This window comes from Fusarium tjaetaba (genome assembly GCF_013396195.1).
Source record: "Fusarium tjaetaba strain NRRL 66243 chromosome Unknown NRRL66243_c0000329, whole genome shotgun sequence".
Taxonomy (NCBI): Eukaryota; Fungi; Ascomycota; class Sordariomycetes; order Hypocreales; family Nectriaceae; genus Fusarium; species Fusarium tjaetaba.
In genome coordinates this window covers 1-21,989 of record NW_023501525.1, presented here as the reverse complement: position 1 = coordinate 21,989, position 21,989 = coordinate 1, and the positions used below count along the sequence as shown (strand labels likewise).

The 21,989-nt window shown below is 49.5% G+C and overlaps 10 protein-coding genes across 10 annotated transcripts; 5 read left to right on the top strand and 5 right to left on the bottom strand.

Annotated features, from left to right (window-relative positions):
• Positions 1 to 126: 126 nt before the first annotated feature.
• FTJAE_12280 (tRNA guanosine-2 O-methyltransferase trm11) lies at positions 127 to 1,619 on the bottom strand (the record flags this gene model as incomplete). The annotated part of the gene is made up of 4 exons (XM_037345310.1): positions 127 to 293; positions 350 to 555; positions 800 to 1,452; positions 1,506 to 1,619. The coding sequence occupies 4 exons, from the start codon at positions 1,617 to 1,619 to the stop codon at positions 127 to 129; spliced, it is 1,140 nt and encodes a 379-aa protein (XP_037200671.1).
• A 397-nt stretch (positions 1,620 to 2,016) lies between these two features.
• FTJAE_12279 (ribonuclease P MRP subunit POP1) lies at positions 2,017 to 3,356 on the top strand (the record flags this gene model as incomplete). The annotated part of the gene is made up of 6 exons (XM_037345308.1): positions 2,017 to 2,160; positions 2,218 to 2,362; positions 2,415 to 2,477; positions 2,527 to 2,628; positions 2,679 to 2,807; positions 2,866 to 3,356. 6 exons carry the CDS (start codon positions 2,017 to 2,019, stop codon positions 3,354 to 3,356), a joined length of 1,074 nt encoding a protein of 357 aa, XP_037200670.1.
• A 4-nt stretch (positions 3,357 to 3,360) lies between these two features.
• Positions 3,361 to 4,017, bottom strand: FTJAE_12278 (ankyrin repeat-containing protein; the record flags this gene model as incomplete). The annotated part of the gene is made up of 1 exon (XM_037345307.1): positions 3,361 to 4,017. One exon carries the CDS (start codon positions 4,015 to 4,017, stop codon positions 3,361 to 3,363), a length of 657 nt encoding a protein of 218 aa, XP_037200669.1.
• Positions 4,018 to 5,191: 1,174 nt separating this feature from the next.
• On the top strand, positions 5,192 to 7,631 carry FTJAE_12277 (tRNA ligase; the record flags this gene model as incomplete). Its single annotated transcript, XM_037345306.1, has 2 exons — positions 5,192 to 7,327; positions 7,377 to 7,631. The coding sequence occupies 2 exons, from the start codon at positions 5,192 to 5,194 to the stop codon at positions 7,629 to 7,631; spliced, it is 2,391 nt and encodes a 796-aa protein (XP_037200668.1).
• A 449-nt stretch (positions 7,632 to 8,080) lies between these two features.
• Positions 8,081 to 8,803, bottom strand: FTJAE_12276 (UPF0132 domain protein; the record flags this gene model as incomplete). Its single annotated transcript, XM_037345305.1, has 3 exons — positions 8,081 to 8,135; positions 8,188 to 8,349; positions 8,421 to 8,803. The coding sequence occupies 3 exons, from the start codon at positions 8,801 to 8,803 to the stop codon at positions 8,081 to 8,083; spliced, it is 600 nt and encodes a 199-aa protein (XP_037200667.1).
• Positions 8,804 to 9,394: 591 nt separating this feature from the next.
• Positions 9,395 to 10,390, bottom strand: FTJAE_12275 (ribosomal 11 precursor mitochondrial; the record flags this gene model as incomplete). Its single annotated transcript, XM_037345304.1, has 1 exon — positions 9,395 to 10,390. One exon carries the CDS (start codon positions 10,388 to 10,390, stop codon positions 9,395 to 9,397), a length of 996 nt encoding a protein of 331 aa, XP_037200666.1.
• Positions 10,391 to 10,850: 460 nt separating this feature from the next.
• FTJAE_12274 (26S protease regulatory subunit 6A) lies at positions 10,851 to 12,400 on the top strand (the record flags this gene model as incomplete). The annotated part of the gene is made up of 4 exons (XM_037345303.1): positions 10,851 to 11,161; positions 11,217 to 11,632; positions 11,686 to 12,320; positions 12,380 to 12,400. The coding sequence occupies 4 exons, from the start codon at positions 10,851 to 10,853 to the stop codon at positions 12,398 to 12,400; spliced, it is 1,383 nt and encodes a 460-aa protein (XP_037200665.1).
• Positions 12,401 to 13,712: 1,312 nt separating this feature from the next.
• On the top strand, positions 13,713 to 15,486 carry FTJAE_12273 (brefeldin A resistance; the record flags this gene model as incomplete). Its single annotated transcript, XM_037345302.1, has 3 exons — positions 13,713 to 13,794; positions 13,856 to 14,218; positions 14,285 to 15,486. 3 exons carry the CDS (start codon positions 13,713 to 13,715, stop codon positions 15,484 to 15,486), a joined length of 1,647 nt encoding a protein of 548 aa, XP_037200664.1.
• A 603-nt stretch (positions 15,487 to 16,089) lies between these two features.
• FTJAE_12272 (ribosome biogenesis ERB1) lies at positions 16,090 to 18,430 on the bottom strand (the record flags this gene model as incomplete). Its single annotated transcript, XM_037345301.1, has 2 exons — positions 16,090 to 17,718; positions 17,765 to 18,430. The coding sequence occupies 2 exons, from the start codon at positions 18,428 to 18,430 to the stop codon at positions 16,090 to 16,092; spliced, it is 2,295 nt and encodes a 764-aa protein (XP_037200663.1).
• Positions 18,431 to 20,249: 1,819 nt separating this feature from the next.
• On the top strand, positions 20,250 to 21,989 carry FTJAE_12271 (alpha beta-hydrolase; the record flags this gene model as incomplete). The annotated part of the gene is made up of 2 exons (XM_037345300.1): positions 20,250 to 20,483; positions 20,540 to 21,872. Coding segments are annotated over 2 exons (1,567 nt in total), but the record flags the coding sequence as incomplete, so codon positions are not given.

Genomic DNA, 21,989 nt, shown 5'->3' with positions numbered 1-21,989 from the left:
TGCCTACGTATGCTGCTTCTGTGGGTAATATGGATTTGGGTTTTATGGGCAGTTTATCACATATGAATGCGGAGCATAGGAAGTCTTTGATGGGAGCAAAGCGAAGTCTTTCCTGCAAGCGAGGTTTTATTCTTCAGCCTCGAACTTATTGAAATATCCACGTCGAAACGGGTTGAGTTCGTCTGCCGATGTTCCGTTCAATGTGAGCTTCTGTCTATTTGTGTAAGCCTCGAGGGCTTCTTGCGAGACCTGTGAGTCGGGGAGCCGACGATAGGTGATGAGTCTCCTTGACCCTGCGAAAAATGTCAGTAGATGCAAGATTAGCAACAAGGCTCCAGCGGCAACCCACACTTGTTGAACGGTTGGGTGCAGACAGACACAACTTCCATGCGAGGATGGCTGGGTACGGGAATCTCTTGGTCTTCATCGTTAGCTGTTGGCATCCAGAATGACAATCGCCCTTCATCCACCAGAGTCTCGGCTGCAAAACTCAAGATATCATCGAGCATCACCAGAAAGCTATAAGGCTTCTTAGGTGGCACATAAGTTGGTTTCCTGCGCAAGTCAGCGAGTGCGCAAATCAAACGGCTAGGGCATTACGTGCATTCCATGTTGCTTCCCCTGCTCTATCAGCCAGGGTGTCTTCTCAGGGTCACGGAGACCAAGAACTCTCAGCCCTTCTCTCACGCCATAAGGAGGATCACAAACAATTCCATCCCATGTACGAAGATGCCTCCTGATTGGCGTGTTGGTCAAATCAGCCGAGAATACGTCTCCTAAGCAAGACCCAATGCCATACTGGTCAAAATTGCCTTTCAAACTCTTGTTGCCACCCTCGCCGCGGATGCTTCGACCATCGATATCGCTTCCGAATGCAAGGGCACCGAAATGGGCACAGGCGATGGGAAAGGAACCAGTCCCAACGAACGGGTCGTAATATAGCTTGCCAGGGGCCGCAAGCGCAAGGTTGGCGGTGACGAGAGCGAGCTCAGAGTCCATACTTGTGGTTGAGATATATCCTCGCTTCTTTAGGTCGAACTTGACCAAGAGTTCTCTCGATGAGTTCCCTACATGCCGTGCGAGATACATTGTTGTAGGGTCCGGAATATTCAAGGGGACGCTGTTATAGGGCCACATCTCGAAGATGGTAAACAAGTTGTCAGGGTTGGTCATTTTCACAGGCCCAGTCCAGCCCAGAAATCGGAAAGAGTTGATAAGTTCGATCCTCTTTTTGGCTGAACGAGTTCCTTGGTATGGGTCAACATCGAACTTGAATGATTTTCCAAGATAACTATCCCAAACATGAGATGTGTTTGTCTTGACTGATTCATGAAGTTCATCCAGTGTGCTTCCTTTGCCCCAGAGTTCATGGATAGATTGAATGAGAATGGATCTCTTGGCCAGACGCTTAGCCGATTCAACCGAATCAAGGTGCACGATGCAGAATGGGGACTATTCACAGTAAGTTTCTGGGATTAACCAATATTATACATGGGAGAACAGACATCTTGGCTATAGTCGACTATTTTCATGTCCAGGCCTTCAACCAAGGCCAAAGCCTCGATCTCAGGGACCCGAAACGTCTCATGCGCCTGAGCAAATTTGATGAGGAAATCCATCTCAATTTTCAGTCTCTGGTGAATCTTGTTGTGTAAGAGGAAGTTCTTTACCCTAGGATTTGTGACTTGGGGTACCTAGTGGGGGAAGTCACACCAAATGCCTGACTTTATTGACCAGGAAATTGCCTTACTCAGATGTGAACATACAGAGTGTTCAGTGCCTCTTCACAGTAAAAATATCTAGAAAGATTAGTGATTTGCAGAGTTGAGGATGCAGGTCGACCAAGAGGTCCTCTTTAGGTTATGGTCTTGAGAGAAAAATTCGCCGAGAAAAACCCGGCTAACCAAAACGTTCTATTTGTGTTACCCAGCACCTGGCATTTACGACTTACACACGCGCAATATCAGCTATTGGCATCACACACAGTATATACCATACTTTTCCCGACCTTGAACCATGTTTCCAGCTGCTGCGCCGTCGATTTATCAGTCGCCAAAATGTTTTGTTTCATACGGCACCATGGGATACCTTGACACCAAGCAGGCTCCTCGCAAGGGCAAGCCTTGGACTGCAGTTATGTCGTTGGATTTCATTCATAAGGTTCGAATCAAACAATTACAGACGCTCAGAGTAAATCAAATACTGAACTTAGGTTAGGTTGATCTAATTCTACCTTCAGAGGCCTACGATGCTGCTTGTCAGCAGCTCAGCAACGCTCAAAATGCCCCTTGCTACTCAAAGGTAGTAATGTCTCTTGGAGATATTCTACAAGGCGACTTTTTCACCGAGTATATTAAAAAGGGTAAGAACTATGCCCTGTGCCTAAGTACTTCTGACGCTAACCCTGTTCTCAGGTGATATCATGATGCTCTCAGAAGGACAGACAACAGTCGGCATGCTATTTACCTTGCGCGAAGGTATCCAAACGGATCAAATCCTTGAAGATTTTCCACTGACTATTAGTAGGCATATTGAGTATGTTTGTGGACAAGGAGACATATGAACGTGCAGGACTTGTTGGTAAACCATACGGTGCAAAGGGTGGACGAGGGTCAAAACCACGTTGGAGTGAGTGGCCAGATAACAAGTGCCAGAAACGACAGCTAACTCTCGTGAAGTGGTAACATACAACCTTAGAGATCCATCCATGCTTCGAGGACACAAGGGCTATGACCGGCTGATCTACGCCTGCAAGTCTGTCTTCACTCAACCCATGACATGGCTCTTCTGCAATAGCACAACCCAAAGTAGGCATAGCCAGGCTCTTTAAACCCGTATTTTGATCTCATACTAATGCTTTTCAAGTCCCGAATCCTGATCCCCTGCAAAGGTTCTCTCCTACAGCCTGTACATCAACATCCAGCATATCGCAAGATATTGCTGTTCTTCAACCGAGTCTCAATGTCGATCCAGAAGTTCTCTCTGAGAATGATCGTGAGTCTCTGGAATATTTCGCCACAGAAGTTTACGAGTGGTTCTCACTCATTCGCCTTGGTAGCTCGCGTGTGGAGCCTCGTGACAGCATCGACCCCTATCTGTCAAGGTATTCTGTGCCAGGCGACGATCCCAAGGAATCCAAAGTGTGCAAGCTGAGTTGGGAGGGTTTCATGTCAGCACAGTGGCTTCGGGGCTTGCTCATGGATGTGCTAGTTGCTTGTCCTTCGAGAACATGGTTTTCCCTTAGTGCTACGAGCTTTTCAAGAAGTGTATCTGGCAACAGTGATGACCTCACTATCCTGAGACCACCCAGCGCGACCGGCAGGTATCTCATGTGGGAGACAAAGTCGTCAGACTGATCCTTTAGTCTTGCTTTGATCGTACGTTTCGTTCATCCCCGACACCACTGTCGCCCAGGACAGCATCTTCAACCAACTTCCGCAGCTCGGCTTGACCTTGAGGGGTGTTGAAATCATCGCGTTGAGCCAGTTCCTCGATTCTTCTTCGGAATTCTGGGTCTATTTCCTCTGGAATGTCTGTCGTCTCGTCCATAGTACCAACAGTAACCTTCATTCCCTCTGGAGGGGGAGGGATAACTTCAGGCATGACAGCCGCTGCAGTTGAGGCAGGGTCATTGGCATTCTTGGCTTGGATCATGGCTAAGTATTCCGCAACAGCAGGAAATTCAGCTTCCGCTTCAATCTTTTCTCTAGCTGTCAGCCCTTCTGATCCCCGGTGGTTGATGTTTGCTCCGAGCTCTTCGACAAGGACCTGCGCGGCATCTTGGGTCTCGACAACAAACAAGGCAGTCTCGTTGTCCTCATCTTTCAGGTCGACGTCGACGTTGAACTCGCGGACTAGCGTTCGCAGGAGGTCGAGATGATTGTAGCTGGCAGCAGCGTGGACGAGTGAATAGCCATGCTCATCCTGCGATGATGCGAGTGCTGGGTTCTCTCGGAGGAGGGGCAGCAACGTGGGGTTGTTATCGGCTGCAAGAAGGAATGGGTTTGGGGCAGACATGATTGTAGTTTTATGTTCGATGCTGTTTTGCGACAAAAAGTGAGGTCTGAATAGGTAGTTTCTTTTATATACAAAGTTGAGATAGGTTTCTAGCTTGTCGCGTCGTCAGTGTCGAGACCATTGAAACTTTGTATGTAGAAGGAAGAATTTTGGCGGGGTAGCTTGCATGTGGAACCCCACTATCCATCATGACGACAAAATATCAGTATTTCCTCCATTGGGTGCCTATCCATATCAACCCATGGCGTTTTATTAGGCAGAAGACAGGCTCTACTCACTAATCTAGCCCCTACAAGTCACTTTGAATTTCTTTTCAATACCTGGCGTTCAATTGTTGCCGGCAGTGACGCACCAGACACAGCAATGCCATCATTCCAGGGTAAGACCCATCCAGAGTTAGTACTTTGCCCCTCCACATCCAAAGTGCTTGCCTGACCTGATGGTGGAAGGATCCATGGGATGACTCAGTAAAAGGTTTACCAGTTTCCCAACTTGAACACAAGAGTCTCGGACCTTTGATTGAACATTGATTTCTCCTCCGTGTAACCCTTGCTATCTACTCGGGGATAGCGGCCTGACTCACCAAGAGAGCCTAAGTTCGTTCTTATTGAGGCGGTGCCGTAAGGCAGTTTTCGACCTATTCCTGGCCCGCATCGACCTTAGCACAACCGCCACAACCTCATTTGAGCTGCGTCTACAGAAATCCCATCGTGGACCCGGCCTGCATATAAAAGGCCCAGCCAGGGCAATACCTGCATCTGGTTTCAGTTGATACATACTTGCATATACCCCTTCTGCCATTGGGCACAATAATACGCACACTGTTGCCCAGTTCAGTCCACCTGACAGAGCACTGTAAGCAACTGCAGTAAGTCCCTTCACGCGCACGACTCTTTACTTGACTCGGATTTTTAAAAAGTGAGTCCCTCCAGATCTCAGATGCTCAAGGCTACGGAAAATAAGCCTTTGAGTTTGCTGGAACAAGTGAGCTCAGATCTCTCGACAGAAGATTGCTTGCCCCTCGAGTGAGGAAAGCGTATCATCTTGCCCGAGAACCATCTCCATCAACCTCATGCTTGTTTACCGTCGTTCTTTGTGTTCTCTTCTCACACCCCTCAGCAGAGTCACCACGAATTACCAGAATCTTCGAGCTTCTTCATCGGCTCTCGACAGAATGTCTGCTCCTTATACTCCCCAGGACGTTCAAGCCGTGGCGAACGTGGTGCGTGCTTTGGACAGTGCCCGAAAGGACAAGAAACGCGGCGGATTCGCAGTCAAAAAGACAACGTTCGATGTTAAAGGATCAGCGGATGGCATCCAAGTCGACTCCTGGCGCTTGCAGGACTGGGATTACAAGCGACGTGGTTTGCCCACATATGCCCGCGGCCTCTTCACTACCAAGACACGAAGAAACGAGCCAGAAATCGCCGTGAGAGGCTACGACAAGTTCTTCAATGTTAACGAGGTTCATGAGACCAAGTGGGAGAACATCTTCACACGCACTCAAGGCCCCTATGAGCTGACACTCAAAGAGAACGGCTGCATCATTTTCATTGCTGGACTGGAAGACGACACATTGATTGTGTGCAGCAAGCACTCAACTGGCGACCGAGATGACATCCAAGTCAGCCATGCCAGCGCCGGAGAGAAGCGCCTAGAACAACAACTGGCTGCCGTTGGCAAGACTAAAGCAGATCTTGCACGAGAGCTCCGCAAGAGGAACGTGACTGCCGTCGCGGAGCTTTGTGATGATCAATTTGAGGAGCATATCTTAGCATACGGCCCAGATAAGGCTGGACTATATCTCCATGGTATCAACCTCAACCTACCCGAGTTCGCTACCTACCCCAGTCGTTTCGTCCAGGAGTTTGCCGATGCGTGGGCGTTTCGCAAAACGGGTCTTATCACAATGGACGACATCCACCAAGTTAAGGCTTTTCTTGAAGAAGTAGCTGAAACTGGAGCACACGATGGTCGTGATGTCGAGGGTTTTGTTATACGTTGCAAGATGTCCCACGACCCTTCCACACATCCATATCGCGACTGGTTTTTCAAGTACAAGTTTGAGGAGCCTTACCTAATGTACCGCCAGTGGAGAGAATGTACCAAGGCTTTAATTGCTGGAAAACAGCCAAAGTTCAAGAAACACACCAAAATCACCGAGGAGTATCTGCTTTACGCCCGACGACGACTTGCTGCAGACCCGAAGCTGGGAAAGGAGTACAATAACAACCACGGGATCATCGCTCTCCGAGATGACTTCTTGAAATTCAAGAACATCAACGGTGCAGATGCAGCTAATATGGGAGAGCTGGATCCTGTTGTAATGACAGAGGTCACTCGTGACGTTATTCTATGTCCCATTGCCACCATTGGCTGTGGTAAGACAACCCTTGCTATGGGGCTCTCGCGCCTTTTCGGTTGGGGTCATGTTCAAAACGACAATATCTCTGGCAAGGGCCGGCCTCCGCGCTTCACAAAGATGGTGTTGGACGAGCTCAAAGACCATCCTGCCGTGATTGCAGACCGAAACAATGCACAGAGACACGAACGGAAGCAGATCATCACGGATGTGAAGCTCCAGCATTCTTCTGCCAAGCTTGTTTGCATGAACTTCAAGCATGATGAAGATTCCATCGATGAGATCCGGCGAATCACACAGGAAAGAATTATTGCCCGGGGTGATAACCACCAGACTATCCATGCAGCAAGCGACAAAGAGAAGTTCATTGGCGTAATGGAGGGTTTTATCAACCGATATGAAGCCTGTAACCCGCACTCTCGACCCGACGATGGCTTCGATGCTGTGATCGACCTTGATCCTACAGCTAGCAGCCGACAGAATCTCGAAACTCTCGTCACACAACTCCACAAGTTGTTTCCAAATCTTGTCAAGGAGATTCCCTCTGCTGCATCATTTGATGCTGCCATGGATTACGCCCTCGGCTACAAACCAGACTTTAGGCACGATATACCTGACAGGGGCAAAAAAAGCTATCCTCAGCAGCAAAATCCTAAAGTTCAGAAGCCAAGAAAGATGGAGTACATGTCTGTGGGCATCTCGACCCAAGAGGTCAACAATGCTCTTGAGCAAGCTTTCAAAGCCACTCAATCTGCAACCTCGCGGCTTTATACACAACTCAAACAGACACGACGCATACAGCCAAAATTCCATGTGACTTTGCTGCACAAGTCCGGCAGTAAGGAGCACCCTGAGCTCTGGCAGAGATACGCTGCGCTGCAGAAAGAAGCAGAGGCTGCTGGAGACCCTGAAGGGAAAGTTGGCGAATGCGATGTCATGCTCGAACGAGTAAGTTGGCCCAAAACTCATGAGCTCTACCGCAACTGACCGTAAATAGGCTGTGTTTGATGACAGAATCATGGCTATCGTGGTTCGCCTAGCAGACCGCAATGACCAATGGCAGTGTGTAAACCGCGTTGCTCACATAACTGTCGGAACTCGAGATAATTCTGTAAAGCCCAAGGAAAGCAACGACCTTCTGGCAAGGTGGCTGGAAGTGGGTAGTTCCCCAGAAACCAAGATCGGAGAGGTTGTATTCGAGGAGAGGCCTACACTCAAGGGTACAGTGGCACCTGTGCTTAGCAAGTTTTAAAGGAGTGATAGATTTTCACGGAGTACTAGCATGATCTGAGAATACGGACTCTGCAGAGGCCTTCCTCGCGGGTTCAAGGTATTTTTTGCGAGACATAAATAAGATACTTCTTTCTTGTCTCCCCATGACTGAAAGTAAACTCAGATACGCTGAGCCACTTTGAAATCTTGGCAAAGATGGTTTTCAATAGCTGGATGTATCAGCTGAATTTCAACCCGGACGAGCCAAGGCTCAAGGCACTTGCTTTTCTAGAGGAATCCAGGTGTGCTAGAAGGAGTGTGAGCATATCTATTAATTTGATAAGACCGAGGGTTGCTTCTAACATGAGGTAATTCGATTCCCAGTTCTGAGCTGGGAAGGGGTATTGTGAATACGACTAAAATGGACGAAACTAAAAGAAGGGGAAAAAAACAGTACAACACAAGCAGCGTGTGCAGCTCAATCATGCCTTACTCATCATCAAGGAATCGGCTAGCCAGGGCACCGAAGAATGGCACCTCGAATCTAAGCGGTCTATTAATAACAAGATCAGAATGAACCGGGGGATTCCGCGTACCTGTCGAGGATCTCTGCATCTTTGTAGGCCCGTAAAGTGAGAATAGCGATTAAGGCAATGTCGCAAAGAAAAAAGAGCCAGCTCAGGAACGTTGACCATGAAAATATAAGATGGAAGACCATAATGGCTGTGAATAGCAATGCAGATTGCCAAGCATGAAACCTAATACGAGTGTCAGAAAACGAACAGATATTGATGAAAGTTTGAGCGCGGCCATAAAGATACAATCGTACCTCACATAGTCACTATTCCGTTCCAAGATCAGTAGTATAATCGCACCCAGTGGTGGAAATGCAACATATGCTAAACAAGCTTCGTAATCCAGGCGCATCCCTAAGCTTGTGTCGAACTCGCTGACTTCCGTAGTAGGATAGGTACCAGGCATTGTGCTTGATCCACCGAAAGCGCGGTTATCAGGACTGATGGCCGCCCAGCCAGCTGACTGGCCATCGAAACCACTCCATCCTCTTTGTGGCTGTGGGTGCTGAAGCGGTGGAGGAGATGCGACGGGTGAAAACGATCGTCTGGCATCGTAGGATGGTCGAGGAGAGGCGTAGTCGGGAGAGGTCACCCGTGAGTGCTCCGGAGGAGATGATTGATAGGGAGCAAAGTCCATATTGTTTGTGTTGAATTGTGTTGCCGATTCGATGCAGACGGTCCAGTAGGTGAATCGAATGACGATAGAGCAGTAAACAGGCCGTGCGAGCTCCAGTAACTACCACTCGCCTTGTCTTCCTTTTATTTCACAGCTTTGTGATACTTTGGAGAAACGCAGTGATTGTGTCGTGTTGTTGTAAAGTGGTTTGCGACTACTGGGTTGATCGAGAGGCGGGGCGGTGATTGTAGGTCAAGGTTGTTCTTGGTAAGGTAGGAGTTAGCTAGTAGAGTACCTGCATGTAATAATGGTAGGTACCTAGCTTTCAGCCACACATTATCTACGGATACAGCCACACTTATTGCTACACAAGGTCGAATATCAACTGGCACAATTCTACCTTTTCTCCAAAGCAACAGAGGGTTTACAAGCATTTGCTTCTCTAATCAACGGACAAGGTGCCATAGAATATGGCTTTGCTGGAAGAACTCTTGATCTAGCCAGCTTTAATATTGCAGCGATCCAATATGCTGTTCGTACACCTACATATACATGGCCTTTATAAGGCGTCTTATTTGTACATCGTATCTCAAAACCTCCCGAGCTCTAAGTTCATTCGCCATCCTTTTTGTCGCCCTTGATCTCGTCTTCAAGCTGGCCCTTTCTGCCCTCCAGAGCCAACCACAAGCTTCTGCTTCCGCCCTCCAGGGAACTGGTGATACCCAATCCGACGCCTTGGAGCATGGCCACCAACTGGCCCCTCAAGCCTTCCAGGCCGCCCTCAATACCGCCAACCCAGTTGATACCAGATTGATCAAAGATCTTGCCTTCAACGCGGCCACCGACAAGTAGTAACTTAGCAAGACCACTTTGGCAGATGGGATCGTGAAAACCAGGGTTCTTCTTTCTCGAAGGAGCCGGGAACTTCCCCGGAACGGGAGCCAGAACACTCAATGCTGCCGCGAGGTGGGCCGGAGAGACGGCGGGGAGAACCAATGCAGCCAAGGGGCCAACCATTACTGGCTCGATTTGAGCGTAGCTGGAGTCCTCGGGCACTTGGGCATTCTTAATGGTTTCATATGCAGCTTCGGAAAGATCATGCACAACAGGACCCCGCACCGTTCTTGTTGTCTTGTCCGACGCAGCAGCAGCCTCGGGGTCGTAGAACTCAACAAGCTTGAGTGCCACGCGCAGCATATTGGTTCGCACCACCTGTAATTGGACTAATGGGGTGATATCGACAGGTTCAGCACCAGGAATCGCATTGGGCTGGGGAACTGTGGAAAGAGCCTTCTTCAGCTCTCGCCGCACTGCAGCCCACTCTACGGCCGTCAAATTGCTATGTTGAAAGAATAAGATCAAGGGGGTTGTCCGGAGGAGTGATGTGTAGGTTCGGATCAGCTGGCTCTTTCTCGTCTCAACAGGCCGGGCGCTGGGAGGTTTGGTGATGGGAGCATGGTCGATTGGTTTCCGGACCTCGGTCACCGCAGCCGAATGGTTTGGCGACGTCGAAATACTGCGAAGAGTCGTTGTCCATGGCCTGTGAGAGAGGTGTGATTCTCTACGCAATTGCCGCAGACAGGCAGCCCTTGATATTCGTGAAGCCATATTTTCTAGCTATGGAGCACGTCAGAACAGAGAATCAAAGATTCGAGAGTTAATGCTGTACATACATGAAACTGTCTTCCTGGCGCCGTACCTAGCCAGATCAAAAATTCCACAAGCACTCACAGTCGCTATATGCCAATTGCGAGAGTTTCGATCCGGGCCTGGCCCGTGCACCGGATCAACCCACCGCCGATCCCCGGCACTCACTGCAAGGTCAACAATGGGGCCAATGCCGTGCTGTTGCTGGCAGGCCAGGCTGATTACGCGCGACCTGACTGCCTACCTGACAGCTTGATCTTTAGTGTCTGTGGTTGGAGCATCCATAGCATTTGGCTTTTGCATTCAATTCTCTGCTGCACATCAACCACAACGACTTTGCGCTCACCTCTATCAACCCTATTACGAGCTTGTGGCTACATCATCCCATCGCAGTCAGATTTAATCCACATCATTTCCCATCATGTCGACTCTCGAGGAGCTCGATGATCTCGACCGCCGAGACAAGGAGGAGAAGAAGAGAGATGGCGACGACAAGAAAGAGAAGAAGCCTACTGATGGCGACGCCGACATGCAAGATGCAGAGGAGGAGGAGGAGGACGATATCCTTGACGATGAGATCCTGGGGCTGAGCACACAAGACATTCAAACCCGCAAGCGCTTGCTAGAGAACGATTCTCGCATCATGAAGAGCGAGTTCTCGCGGTTATCACACGAGAAGGCCGCCATGGGTGAGAAGATCAAAGAGAACCAGGACAAGATTGCCAACAACAGGTTTGTTCCTGGTGAGCCATGGAAATGCGAATGTCATCGCTGACCCGGTTTATAGACAACTCCCGTACCTCGTCGGCAACGTCGTTGAGCTGCTTGACCTGGACCCTACGGCCGAATCATCAGAAGAGGGTGCCAACATTGACCTGGATGCCACTCGAGTTGGAAAATCAGCTGTCATCAAGACGTCCACACGACAAACAATCTTTCTCCCTTTGATTGGCCTGGTCGATGCCGATAACTTGAAGCCTGGCGACCTCATTGGTGTGAACAAGGATTCGTATCTTATTCTCGATACGCTCCCGGCCGAGTACGACAGCCGCGTCAAGGCTATGGAGGTGGATGAGAAACCCACAGAACAGTACACTGATGTTGGTGGACTGGATAAGCAGATTGAAGAGTTGGTGGAAGCAATCGTGTGGCCCATGAAGGAGGCTGAGCGCTTCAAGAAGATTGGCATCAAGGCCCCAAAAGGTAACATGGAAGAGAAGTCATGAAACTCTATCGTATGTACTAACTCTGCTCAGGTGCACTGATGTATGGCCCCCCGGGTACAGGCAAGACTTTACTAGCACGAGCCTGTGCAGCACAGACGGACGCTACATTCTTGAAGCTGGCAGGTCCTCAACTGGTCCAGATGTTCATAGGCGATGGCGCCAAGCTCGTACGGGACTGTTTTGCGCTGGCTAAAGAAAAGGCTCCTGCGATTATTTTCATCGACGAGTTGGATGCGGTTGGTACCAAGCGCTTCGACAGTGAGAAGAGCGGCGACCGTGAAGTACAGCGAACCATGTTGGAGCTACTGAACCAGCTCGATGGTTTCGCCTCTGACGACCGAATCAAGGTGTTGGCTGCAACAAACCGAGTCGATGTTCTTGATCCTGCGCTTCTACGATCTGGCCGCCTCGATCGCAAGATTGAATTCCCCCTGCCAAATGAGGAGGCCCGCGCTCAGATCTTGAAGATCCATTCCCGCAAGATGAAGGTTGACCCCGGTGTCAATTGGGGTGAGTTGGCCCGAAGCACGGATGAGTTTGGAGGTGCCATGTTGAAGGCTGTTTGTGTGGAGGCTGGTATGATTGCTTTGCGATCAGGCAAGAACAAGATTGGCCACGAGCATTACGTTGACGCCATTGCTGAGGTGCAGGCCAAGAAAAAGGACGTAAGTGACGAAAGCTTAGTGTTTTGTCATTGGATTTGCCTGCTAACTATGCTAAACAGACCGTCAACTTCTACGCTTAATTGTGACGATGTTAGATATTGCGGACCGGGTTACGGGTCAAATGAGCCAGGGCATTGGGGATTAGACGCGGCAAAGGCGAACATAGATCAATGTAACACTATCTCGACATATCGCTGTGTCTCATGGGGCCTTGACTTTTCAATGGTGAATCGACACGACTCGGGAGTCCAAAAGCCCGACATTGACGCTTCGTAATCGTGAATGCCAATGTCTTTATGGTATACCTAGATTTATGATTATATACGATCAAAGTGATCTCAACAATTCAGACAGACACAGTCATTCACCGAATCCAAAGCAAGGTAGTCAGTCATGTCTACGTTACAACACTCCTCCAGGCAAAGATGATTATGTCAGCAGCAATTTGAGAACTACCTGAAGACCTGCTGGTGCAGGTGGAAATAAATAAATATTCTCTTCTCAGGCATTCATTTATCGATCTGTGTGACCTAGACTCAGACGGTGGCAGTATTTGGCCGCAAGGTAGGTAGGCCACCCCACCGGAGCATTTGTTCCATTCGAGAATCGAGATCGACGTCTTGGAGTGCGGTTCGATTAAACATGGGCGAGAAACAAGCATGTGCTTCACAGGAAAGGACAATTTTCAGCCCAGCTAGGGCAGATTCTGGCAGCGGAATGTACCGACATGCACTGGCTGGGCTTTGTCATCTGGCGTCTTACCTGTTCGAGCTTGGAGCTTGTGCGGGGCGGATCATGCAAAGTACGTCATGGTGGCGCCTGGGGGGAGGGCACTCATCCAAGGCTTAGGTTGTTTGTGCAAAATCACATCGCGATGATGATGAGCGATAGGCAATGATGATGCTGTTGGTGACGCTGCTGCCCCTTTGTTGACGAGTGATGAAGTATTGTGATACAGGCTCCTGTGGGACTGTTTTGGTGCACCTGCCTCTCACAATTCAGGCTTTGCTTAGCTGATGCGCAAGTATTCTGTACCTCACTGTTACTCGGTGTAAACTGCCAAATTCCAGCCACCCATGACAACGGCACAGTGACGTGATAGATTTCCCCTTCCCCTTCTCCGTGGCTTGTATTGTCTTGTCTTTTCCCAGGTTCTTTTCCCTCCCTCATCTCGCTTCAGTTGCGTAACTCTTCCATTTCTCATCATTCCTCTTCCAATTCTTTACCCTCTAATTACTTCGAGGTGATTCCTACAAGTATTATCGCATACTTCTGCGACCTAGCTACCTAGCTCCTGTCATTTCGTCGCGACTTGGCATTGTCTACACAAGGAACTAGATCTGTACCAGGAAACTTTTCCATCTCTCTGAAGCAGAAACAGCAGCAGCCAAAATGAGATTTTTGAATGCCGTCTTGGCCGCGGTGGCCATCAACGGTGTCACCGCCAGCACATGGTTCCCTGGCTCGAAGCCTGGTAAGCTTGCTACGCTACCCGCCCTTTCTCCTGGTCTGCCGCATAGTCTAACAAAGATCAGTTTACAACAAGTGGCATGAGACTGAGCTGGAGCGCTGGCTCTCAGACCACGATGTCCCCTACCCAACACCTGCCGACCGCAAGGATCTCGAGTCCTTGATTGAGAAGAACTGGGAGAATTACGTTGTTACTCCTTACAACAGCTGGGACACTAACCAACTCAGCTCTTACTTGCAATCAAAGGGCAAGGAGGCCAAGAACGAGGCCGCTGCCTCGAAGGATAGCCTTTTGTCCCAGGTAAAGGCCAACTGGTATGAGACTGAGGGCAACGCCCAATCTGCCTGGCTCAGCGTCAAGGATTGGATCCTCGATACCTGGACTGAGAGCCAGTTGAAGGCATTTGCCGACAAACATGGAATTCCCGGTAGGTTAATTCAGTCTTCTCGTCGTTATCGGTCTGAGTTGCCAGAGAACTAATCTCTCATCACAGTCCCCCAACCTCGCCACCGTGACACACTTCTCCAGAAGGCTCGTTCTAGCTACGAGACCGTTGCCAAGAAGGCCAACCAGGCCTCTTCGTATCCTGGTAACTGGCTCTACGAAACATGGTCCGAGTCTGATCTCAAGGAGTGGCTTGACACCCATGGATTCCCCGCCCCTCAGCCCATGACACGCGACAAGCTCATTGCTTCGGTTCGACGCAACTCTCGCCTTGCCTACCTCAAGGCTCAGGACCAGGCCGCTAGTGCCACCGCCAGCGCTCAGGGAGCATATGCCACTCTCACTGACATGATCATTGATGCCTGGAGCGAGTCCCAGCTCAAGGAGTTCTGCGACAAGAATGGTATTGCTGTTCCCCAGGGCACCAAGGCCAACGAACTCCGCGCCCTTGTCCGCAAGCATCGAGCCGATATCCTCGGTGATAACATTTCTGCCAGCGCCGCATCCGCCTACGGTGCTGCTACCTCTAACGCCCAGAACCAGTACGCCAAAGCTACCGATAGCGCTTCTTTGGCTGCTCAGGATGCTTTTAACCAGGCTGTTGGAACTTGGTCCGATAGCCGCCTCAAGTCTTACCTCGATGCTCGTGGCGTCCCCGTTCCCCAGGGCTCCAAGAAGAACGAACTCGAGGCCCTCGTTCGCAAGAACGCTCATGTTGCCTACCACGGTGGAAACGCCTGGACTTTTGATGATTTTAGCTATGACAACTTGAAGAAGTACCTTCAACGCAACGGAAATGCTGCTGCCAAGCAGGTAGCTGAGAAGAAGGATGCCACTCGCGATGAGCTCTATGATGCTGCTCAGTCCGCTTACTCTTCCGCCTCTTCGGCTGGAGGATCTACCTGGGCATCAGCCACTAGCTACCTCACTTCTGCCACAAACTCTGCCAAGCAGTCCGCCTTCGATGAGTGGACCGAGACTGACCTCAAGGCCTACCTCGATAGCTATGGTGTGCCCGTGCCACAAGGATCTAAGCTTGAGGATCTCAAGGCCGAAGCACGAAAGCAATCCACCTATTTCAAGTACGGCACCAGCTCCCCGACTGGAACTTTCTTTGCTAAGCTCGGAGAAACCGCCCGCGATACCTACAACTGGGTTGCCAACCAGCTTCAGCTTGGTGGCCAGGCTGCGAAGCAGAAGGCTACAGAGGCCGAGGCTGATGCCAAGGCAAAGATCCGCGAGGAGCTGTAATGTGTGGAGGACGCGGAACATTTGACTTTGGTGCTCAGACGGTCAAAAGATCCTAGTGGTCTTGGAAATGTGATATCAGTGTGGCAGGTTGCCATTGACGAAAAGGCGAGAAGACAAGGTCAAAGCTGGCTATGATACAGCCATAACGATGATGCAGACTATGATACTTTAGGTCGTTTGCTTTAGCAGCTAGTTATGTTTTACGAATCCTATTTTGTTAATCACATAATAAGATCGTTCATTAATGTGAATGCCAATAGTTAAATCCTATACGAAAGTTGTAAACATATGATGCTTTCTAAGAGGTTGCATCGGTATTGCATGCATGGCTGTACTTCACGCTATGCCGCCAGTCATTACCTTATCAACGATGCACATCAGATATCCAGTATGATAATAGACGGAAAGACTTTCTTATGCTTGACGAAATATCTCAAAACAGAGTCACGTAGCTGAACAGGTTGGTGTATAAGGATGAATGAAAATATCATGTGATTCTGTTTTCTGTTTCCTAACGCCATCGCTGGAAGAAAGTCCACGGCGACCAAAATTAAGTTCTCTCCTCCCCTCACGGCATGGGTAGAACCATTGACCAAACCGATATCATGCCCAGAGCCTGCAGGTTCCATCTGCACCAGCGCTGAGACACCAGGGGTGCTTTGGGTGCCAGTCCACGTCAAGGACGCCCAGCTTGTTGATTACTTTATGGCCCTTGAGCATCTTGACAGGGACAATAGTCGCGTTCTCCATAAGATCGCTCACGACCTTGCCATGGAAGATCTGTAATGTTCCGTCATCACTGGCATCAGCGAAGAGGGGCAGGCTGCGGTGGAATTTGACAGCGCGGATTGCTTCAGGGTGGAATCGCATCGTCTTGTAAGGGCGAGACGACAGATCAAGATCATGCCACAGCAGTCTTCGATCGTATGAGCCAACAATAAGATTATCTCCACCAGGGTGAATATCAAATGAAGAGATCCATCGGGCACCAGGTTGGACAACCTTGACAAGTTCCTGGCGCTGGAGATCGTAGCACCTGATCATTCGCTGAGTGGCAACAAAGAACAGTGGCCTTGAAGGATGGAACTGAGCCGTCTGGGCAAGACCAGGCAGCTTTCGGAAAGGAATTTGACTGAGATGCTTGGAGAGCGTGTGGATGGCGACTGAGCTCCTTTGTCCGGTTGGTGAGACAGTGGAGATGAACTCGCCTCGCCTGTGCCAGCTGATGACCTTGATCGTTGACCTAACAGTAGCCATGAGGAGCACACCGGCAGTTTCCAGCTTGGCCCCAGGTCGTGACCACTTGGCAGGAGGTTCTTTCTTCACACCATTGACTGTACTGGGCTGTGCTCCATTAGTAGCGTAGCCGAAGCCAGCGTCGAGAACATCGCGACTGGCCTTCTCAACAGCGTCACTAGCTACCGAGGGGATCATAAAAAAGAGATCCTCTCCAGCCGCAGCTGCCAGAATAAAGGTCTCCTTATTGGGCCGCCATCGCACGATATTGACTGGCTCCTCGCTACTAAGCTTTGCCATCCATTCTTGGTGGCCGTTGAGAGCCCAGACACGGACTGTACCATCATCACCTCCTGAGGCCACGAATTCACCATCTGGACTGAACGATACCGAACGGACTCGACCATCATGGCCACGGAAGATGGTCTGGTTGAGGGTGGGGAACGGCTTAAGGTCTTCTGGTCGGGGAAGCTTAGGCAGAAGAGAGTTGGGGTCGATGTTGAGCCTGTTCTTCCTGATTCGTGGGGCGAGATAAAGATCCAGACAGCGATCAAATCGTTCCTTGACGAACTCGCCATAACCAGGAACCTTGCGCAGCGAGTCAAATTTGGCAGGCAAGTACTCCTTTCCCCTCTCCTCGGGATCTTGGTTCTTCCAGGCTTCCTTTTCCTCCTCGGTCGGCAAGTACTCGGGTGGTGGGTTGTAGCTAAGGTCGTATCCTGGAGGAGCAAGCTTGGGAGCTGGGATGTTCATTACATGGGGGTCTTGAGGCTCCTCGTTTGCCCATACATCGTAGTAAGACTCTTCCTTCTCCTCTTGTTCTCGTTGCCGCTCCTCGGGAGGCTTGTAGGGTAGGATACGGCCCTCTTTGATGGCCCGGACAAGCTTGGCAACACGCTTGGCTTCATGCTTAGAGGGAACAAATCGCCGCTTCGGTTCTGGCGCAGCGCTCAGAGGCATCTTCTCCTCGATACTGGTGAAGTACGGCACCATATCCTGCGATGGTTAGTGGCGAGCAGTGGAATAGAAGTGAAGGACATACGGGGTAAGGATCGTAATCCTCGTTGGGGACCTCGTTCATCTGTAGTCGCTTAAGAAGTTCAAGCTGGTCCTGGGTCAAGTCCAAAGGCTTCCCAGTTTCAGGATCTGTCAAGCCAGTCCAGCCCTTGGGAATCTCAATACTGTCCAGGAGAGCATCGAGAGCCTCCCCAGTGGCTGGGCGCATAATCTTCTTGCCATTGATGTCGTATCCGATGTGAGGGTAGGAGTCGTAGAAGGAGAGGGGAATGTTGCCAATTGTGTTGTTTGGGCCTTGGGCATCTGAATCGTCGCTGTCATAGACAGGATCAACCTCAGCGTACTCATAGCGCTCCCCGCCGTTGGCATCCTTGACGACGCGATAGTTTGGTTCCGAATCATCAGTGTCGAGTGGTGGAGGGGCCACGAAGTTGTCGTCTACGTCGGAGGAGGCGTCTTCACTGTACGCATCATCATCGTCGTCATCGTCGTCGTCCTCTTCATCTTCATCATCGTCGTGCTCATTCGTGTCTTGGCCGTCGAGTCCATCCTCAAGATCGCTTTCCTCAAAGTCAGATCCATCTTCGCTCTGTGACAAGACGCCGTCCAATTCCAAGCCAGCGAGCTCGTCTTCAACGGGAGCAGGTTCTGCGAGAACCTTTCGCTTGCGTGATGTCAAGGTTGGTGCCATTGGATCCTTCCAGTTGATCAAGAGGAATTTTGCAGAAGATTGGCGGGTTGAATGGCAGGGAAGCCAAAGCGATTATTTTTTTTTTGCGACAGATAAGATAAGACTAGAAGAGTTGGAACATTGGAAGCTACCTAAGCTAAGCTAGCTTGGGAAAGGTGGGGCCAACGATGGAGGAGTGGGAATCTGTAGGGTAGTTACGGGATGCTCACTCTCTCGTCTTATCAAGAACAACCTTGACCTTCATGTGAGTGATAAGGATAGTGGTCCTGTTCCTTTTGTCCTGGGGCTGTATATACTGATATGACAGACATCATACATAAGACTTATATGTAACTGATGAATAATTGTTCAATACTCTCAAGTTGTTTTTAACTACAATTGCTTCGTTTAAGCCAGCCCTTGTATCAAGGACGAAAAGTTTAGGCTTCTGGTAAATGAACTTCAATAATTCGAGAGTCACCATTTATAGGTTACAGAGGTTCGTTGCCAGAGTTGCCGTTCTCGTGCCGCAGTAATTAGTGAAGCTCATGACTGCTTGAAAGTTGGCCGACTACAACAACTGGAACACAGATAGCAGGACGAATAAATTTTCGCGTCCTAGAACTCAAAGGCCGAGCGAGATAAAACTTCAGTACTCTTGTTGATTTCAGAAAGGGCGAGGCCAGCCATAGCATCAAAGCTTAGCGTCTTGATCCAGATCAGCTGCCAGGAACAGCTTGTCTGACACCACAGTTGACTCGATTGAGACCTCTTGGCTTCGCTCATTGAACTTGGATGGAAACAGGCGTCGGGCATTCCGAACCACGCGACCAACGGTGAATATAATCAGCAACAATCGGGATTTTCTTTTGGGGCTAGACTATTCTAAAAAAACCATTCTGCGAGCTCTTCTGTCCTGTCCTGTCCTGTCTATCTGTCTGTTTGTTGGTGGCTGAATCTATTAGCCAAGTTGGGAATAATACCAACCCAGACTGGGTTTTGGCAAAGCCAACAACGGGAACAACGAGACACTATCTTAGCACGGAACAATGAATTTCGGAGGCTCTATATAATCTAGCAATGATCTCCAAAGGTTCATATGTGGTCTGAGAGTTGTATCTAGAGAACCAGGATGGAAATCAAAGGTGATAGGGACTTGCTCTTCACTGTTCATGGTTGTACCAACTGCCACGAGAACTTCTGAAAATTCAAGTTGGGCATGGCCTGATATCCGAAATTGGTCACATATCAATGACTTTCGCTTCTGGAATCTTTCCAAACAAAGAAGAATCAGTCTGTAAATTTCATCTTGTGGCTTACAAGAGCCAGCTGAGCTTTCCTCCCCCTTTTCCAGTTGCGGAATCGGAGCGTTTCTTCCATATTGAATAATACCTGGCCAAGGCTTGGACCATGATCTAGAAGCATACTAATATGGCCTGGTTCCTGTATTGACACTTCACAATAGAAACCGTTATAGACCATACTCGTGGCTGGCAGTTGGCCCATCGCCTATCGAATGCCAAACTAGCCTGATCATGGCTCTCACTTCTGCACATGCCAAGAAAGATCTACAACGTGGTTCATGCCTCTATCGATGATGTACAAGAGGGTCGCTCCAGTAATTTGGTTATAATCACCAACTGGCGTTGGTGGTATATTGAACCAACAGCAAGTTCCGACTCTTGGCAATGGTTCTCGACCTTCTCCAACATGACTGACAGTTTGACCAGTAGCCGAAATCCAAGAGAAAAGGTGCAATGAGTTGGTGTATAAATGTCATGCCCGGGCCTAGCAATGCAGCTCCTCATACTGCCGCCAGTGAGTTCATACATCGTCCAATATGTACCTTCGTCCTACTTGTGTGCCCTTGATGGCAATGGTGCTGTTTTTTACTCTTGTCAATGCCGTGGCACCCGTCGTCGATGTATTATACAGCAAAATCCGGGGCAAGGACCTTGGAAACGGTGTTACTCACTGGCTCGGGATGCGTTACGCTGCGACTCCTCTGGGTGATCTCAGATTCATGCCCCCCCAAGACCCAGTCAGGAGTCGTCAGACAAAGAACGCAAACAAGGTGAGCAATTCCATTACACGGAGCTTTGAAGCTACTGGATACTAAAACAAGCTCAGTTTAGGCTCAAATGCGTCTCCCAGAGCGCAAAGGCTCGATTCATTGGAAAGTCACAGTCTGAAGATTGCATGTTCCTCAATGTGTTCGCGCCGTCAAACGCTTCCAGACACGCAAAGCTCCCCGTCTTCATCTACATTCAAGGCGGAGGCTTTAATGATAACTCTCGACCCAAGATAAACGGAGCAGATCTGATCAGAGCTTCAGATATGAAAATGGTTGTCGTCACTCTAAACTATCGTGTATCAGTTCTAGGCTTTTTGTCATATGGCGACAAGGTGCAGCCAAACAATGGCCTCCTCGACCAAAGAAAGGCCCTTCAGTGGGTGCAGAAGGATATCTCAAGATTTGGAGGCAACCCACGACATGTTGTTCTCGGGGGTAGTTCCTCCGGGGGAGCGAGCGTGGCCTTTCATCTCACAGCTTACGGGGGTAGAGACGACAAGTTGTTCCACGCTGCTGCAGCCGAGTCAATATCTGCTTCACCTATCAAAACAGTGGAACAAGCGTCGTATCAAGCAGCAAGCTTCATCGTAAATGTCGGTTGCTCCTCCGAAGATGCCATTGCTTGCATGCGAACCAAGACTATCGCCGAAATCATAGCCGCCAATATCAAGGTCCCATACCCTGGAGGCACACGGCTACCCATCGGCATGTGGGGTCCTGTTGTTGATGGAGATTTCGTACAGGATGCTCTCTGGACCTCGTTCGATCAAGGGAAGTTCGTCAGGGTCCCTTCTATCATCGGTGCCACAACCAACGAGGGTAGAGCATTTGCACCAGCTGCATCCTCGAAAACAGAAGTTGAGGATTTTTTCAAGGCCGAGTTTCCACTTCTTGGGTCAACTCATATGACTCATATCACGGCTTTGTACCCAGGCTTAGCGGATGCGTGTTCGAAAGCTGGTTGTCTCAAACGACCCCTCAGCGATGCGTATGGCGACATGAGGTTTCAATGCTCAGGCATCTCGTTCTCGGAATCTATTTCCCGCTGGATGCCAAAGAAAACCTGGAACTATTGGTACAACGTGGAGGATCCAGGTTTCATGGCTCAGGGAAGAGGTGTAGCTCATTGTGACGAGACTCATGCAATATGGGGGCCTGGTAATGGAGGCTCCGGGGCCCCTCGAAGCTACTTCCCAGGGGGGATCAATGCTAATGCAGTCAACGTCGTCCAAGGGTATTGGATCAGTTTCATTAAATCTTATAACCCAAACAAGTACAGGCTTGCCGATACCGCGATGTGGGGTGTCTATTCTAAGGCCTGGAAGCGTAGACTGGTGTTTAATACAGGTAGCAGGACTAGCTTAGAGAGCATGACCATGGATTTACAGGGTAAGTGCACTTTAACTTAATTGCAGCAATAGTACAGCAATAGAATTAGATTTTAAAATTAGTTTATATTAAGATTATATATTTAATTTAAATATAAAGTTTTAATAGTAATAAGTA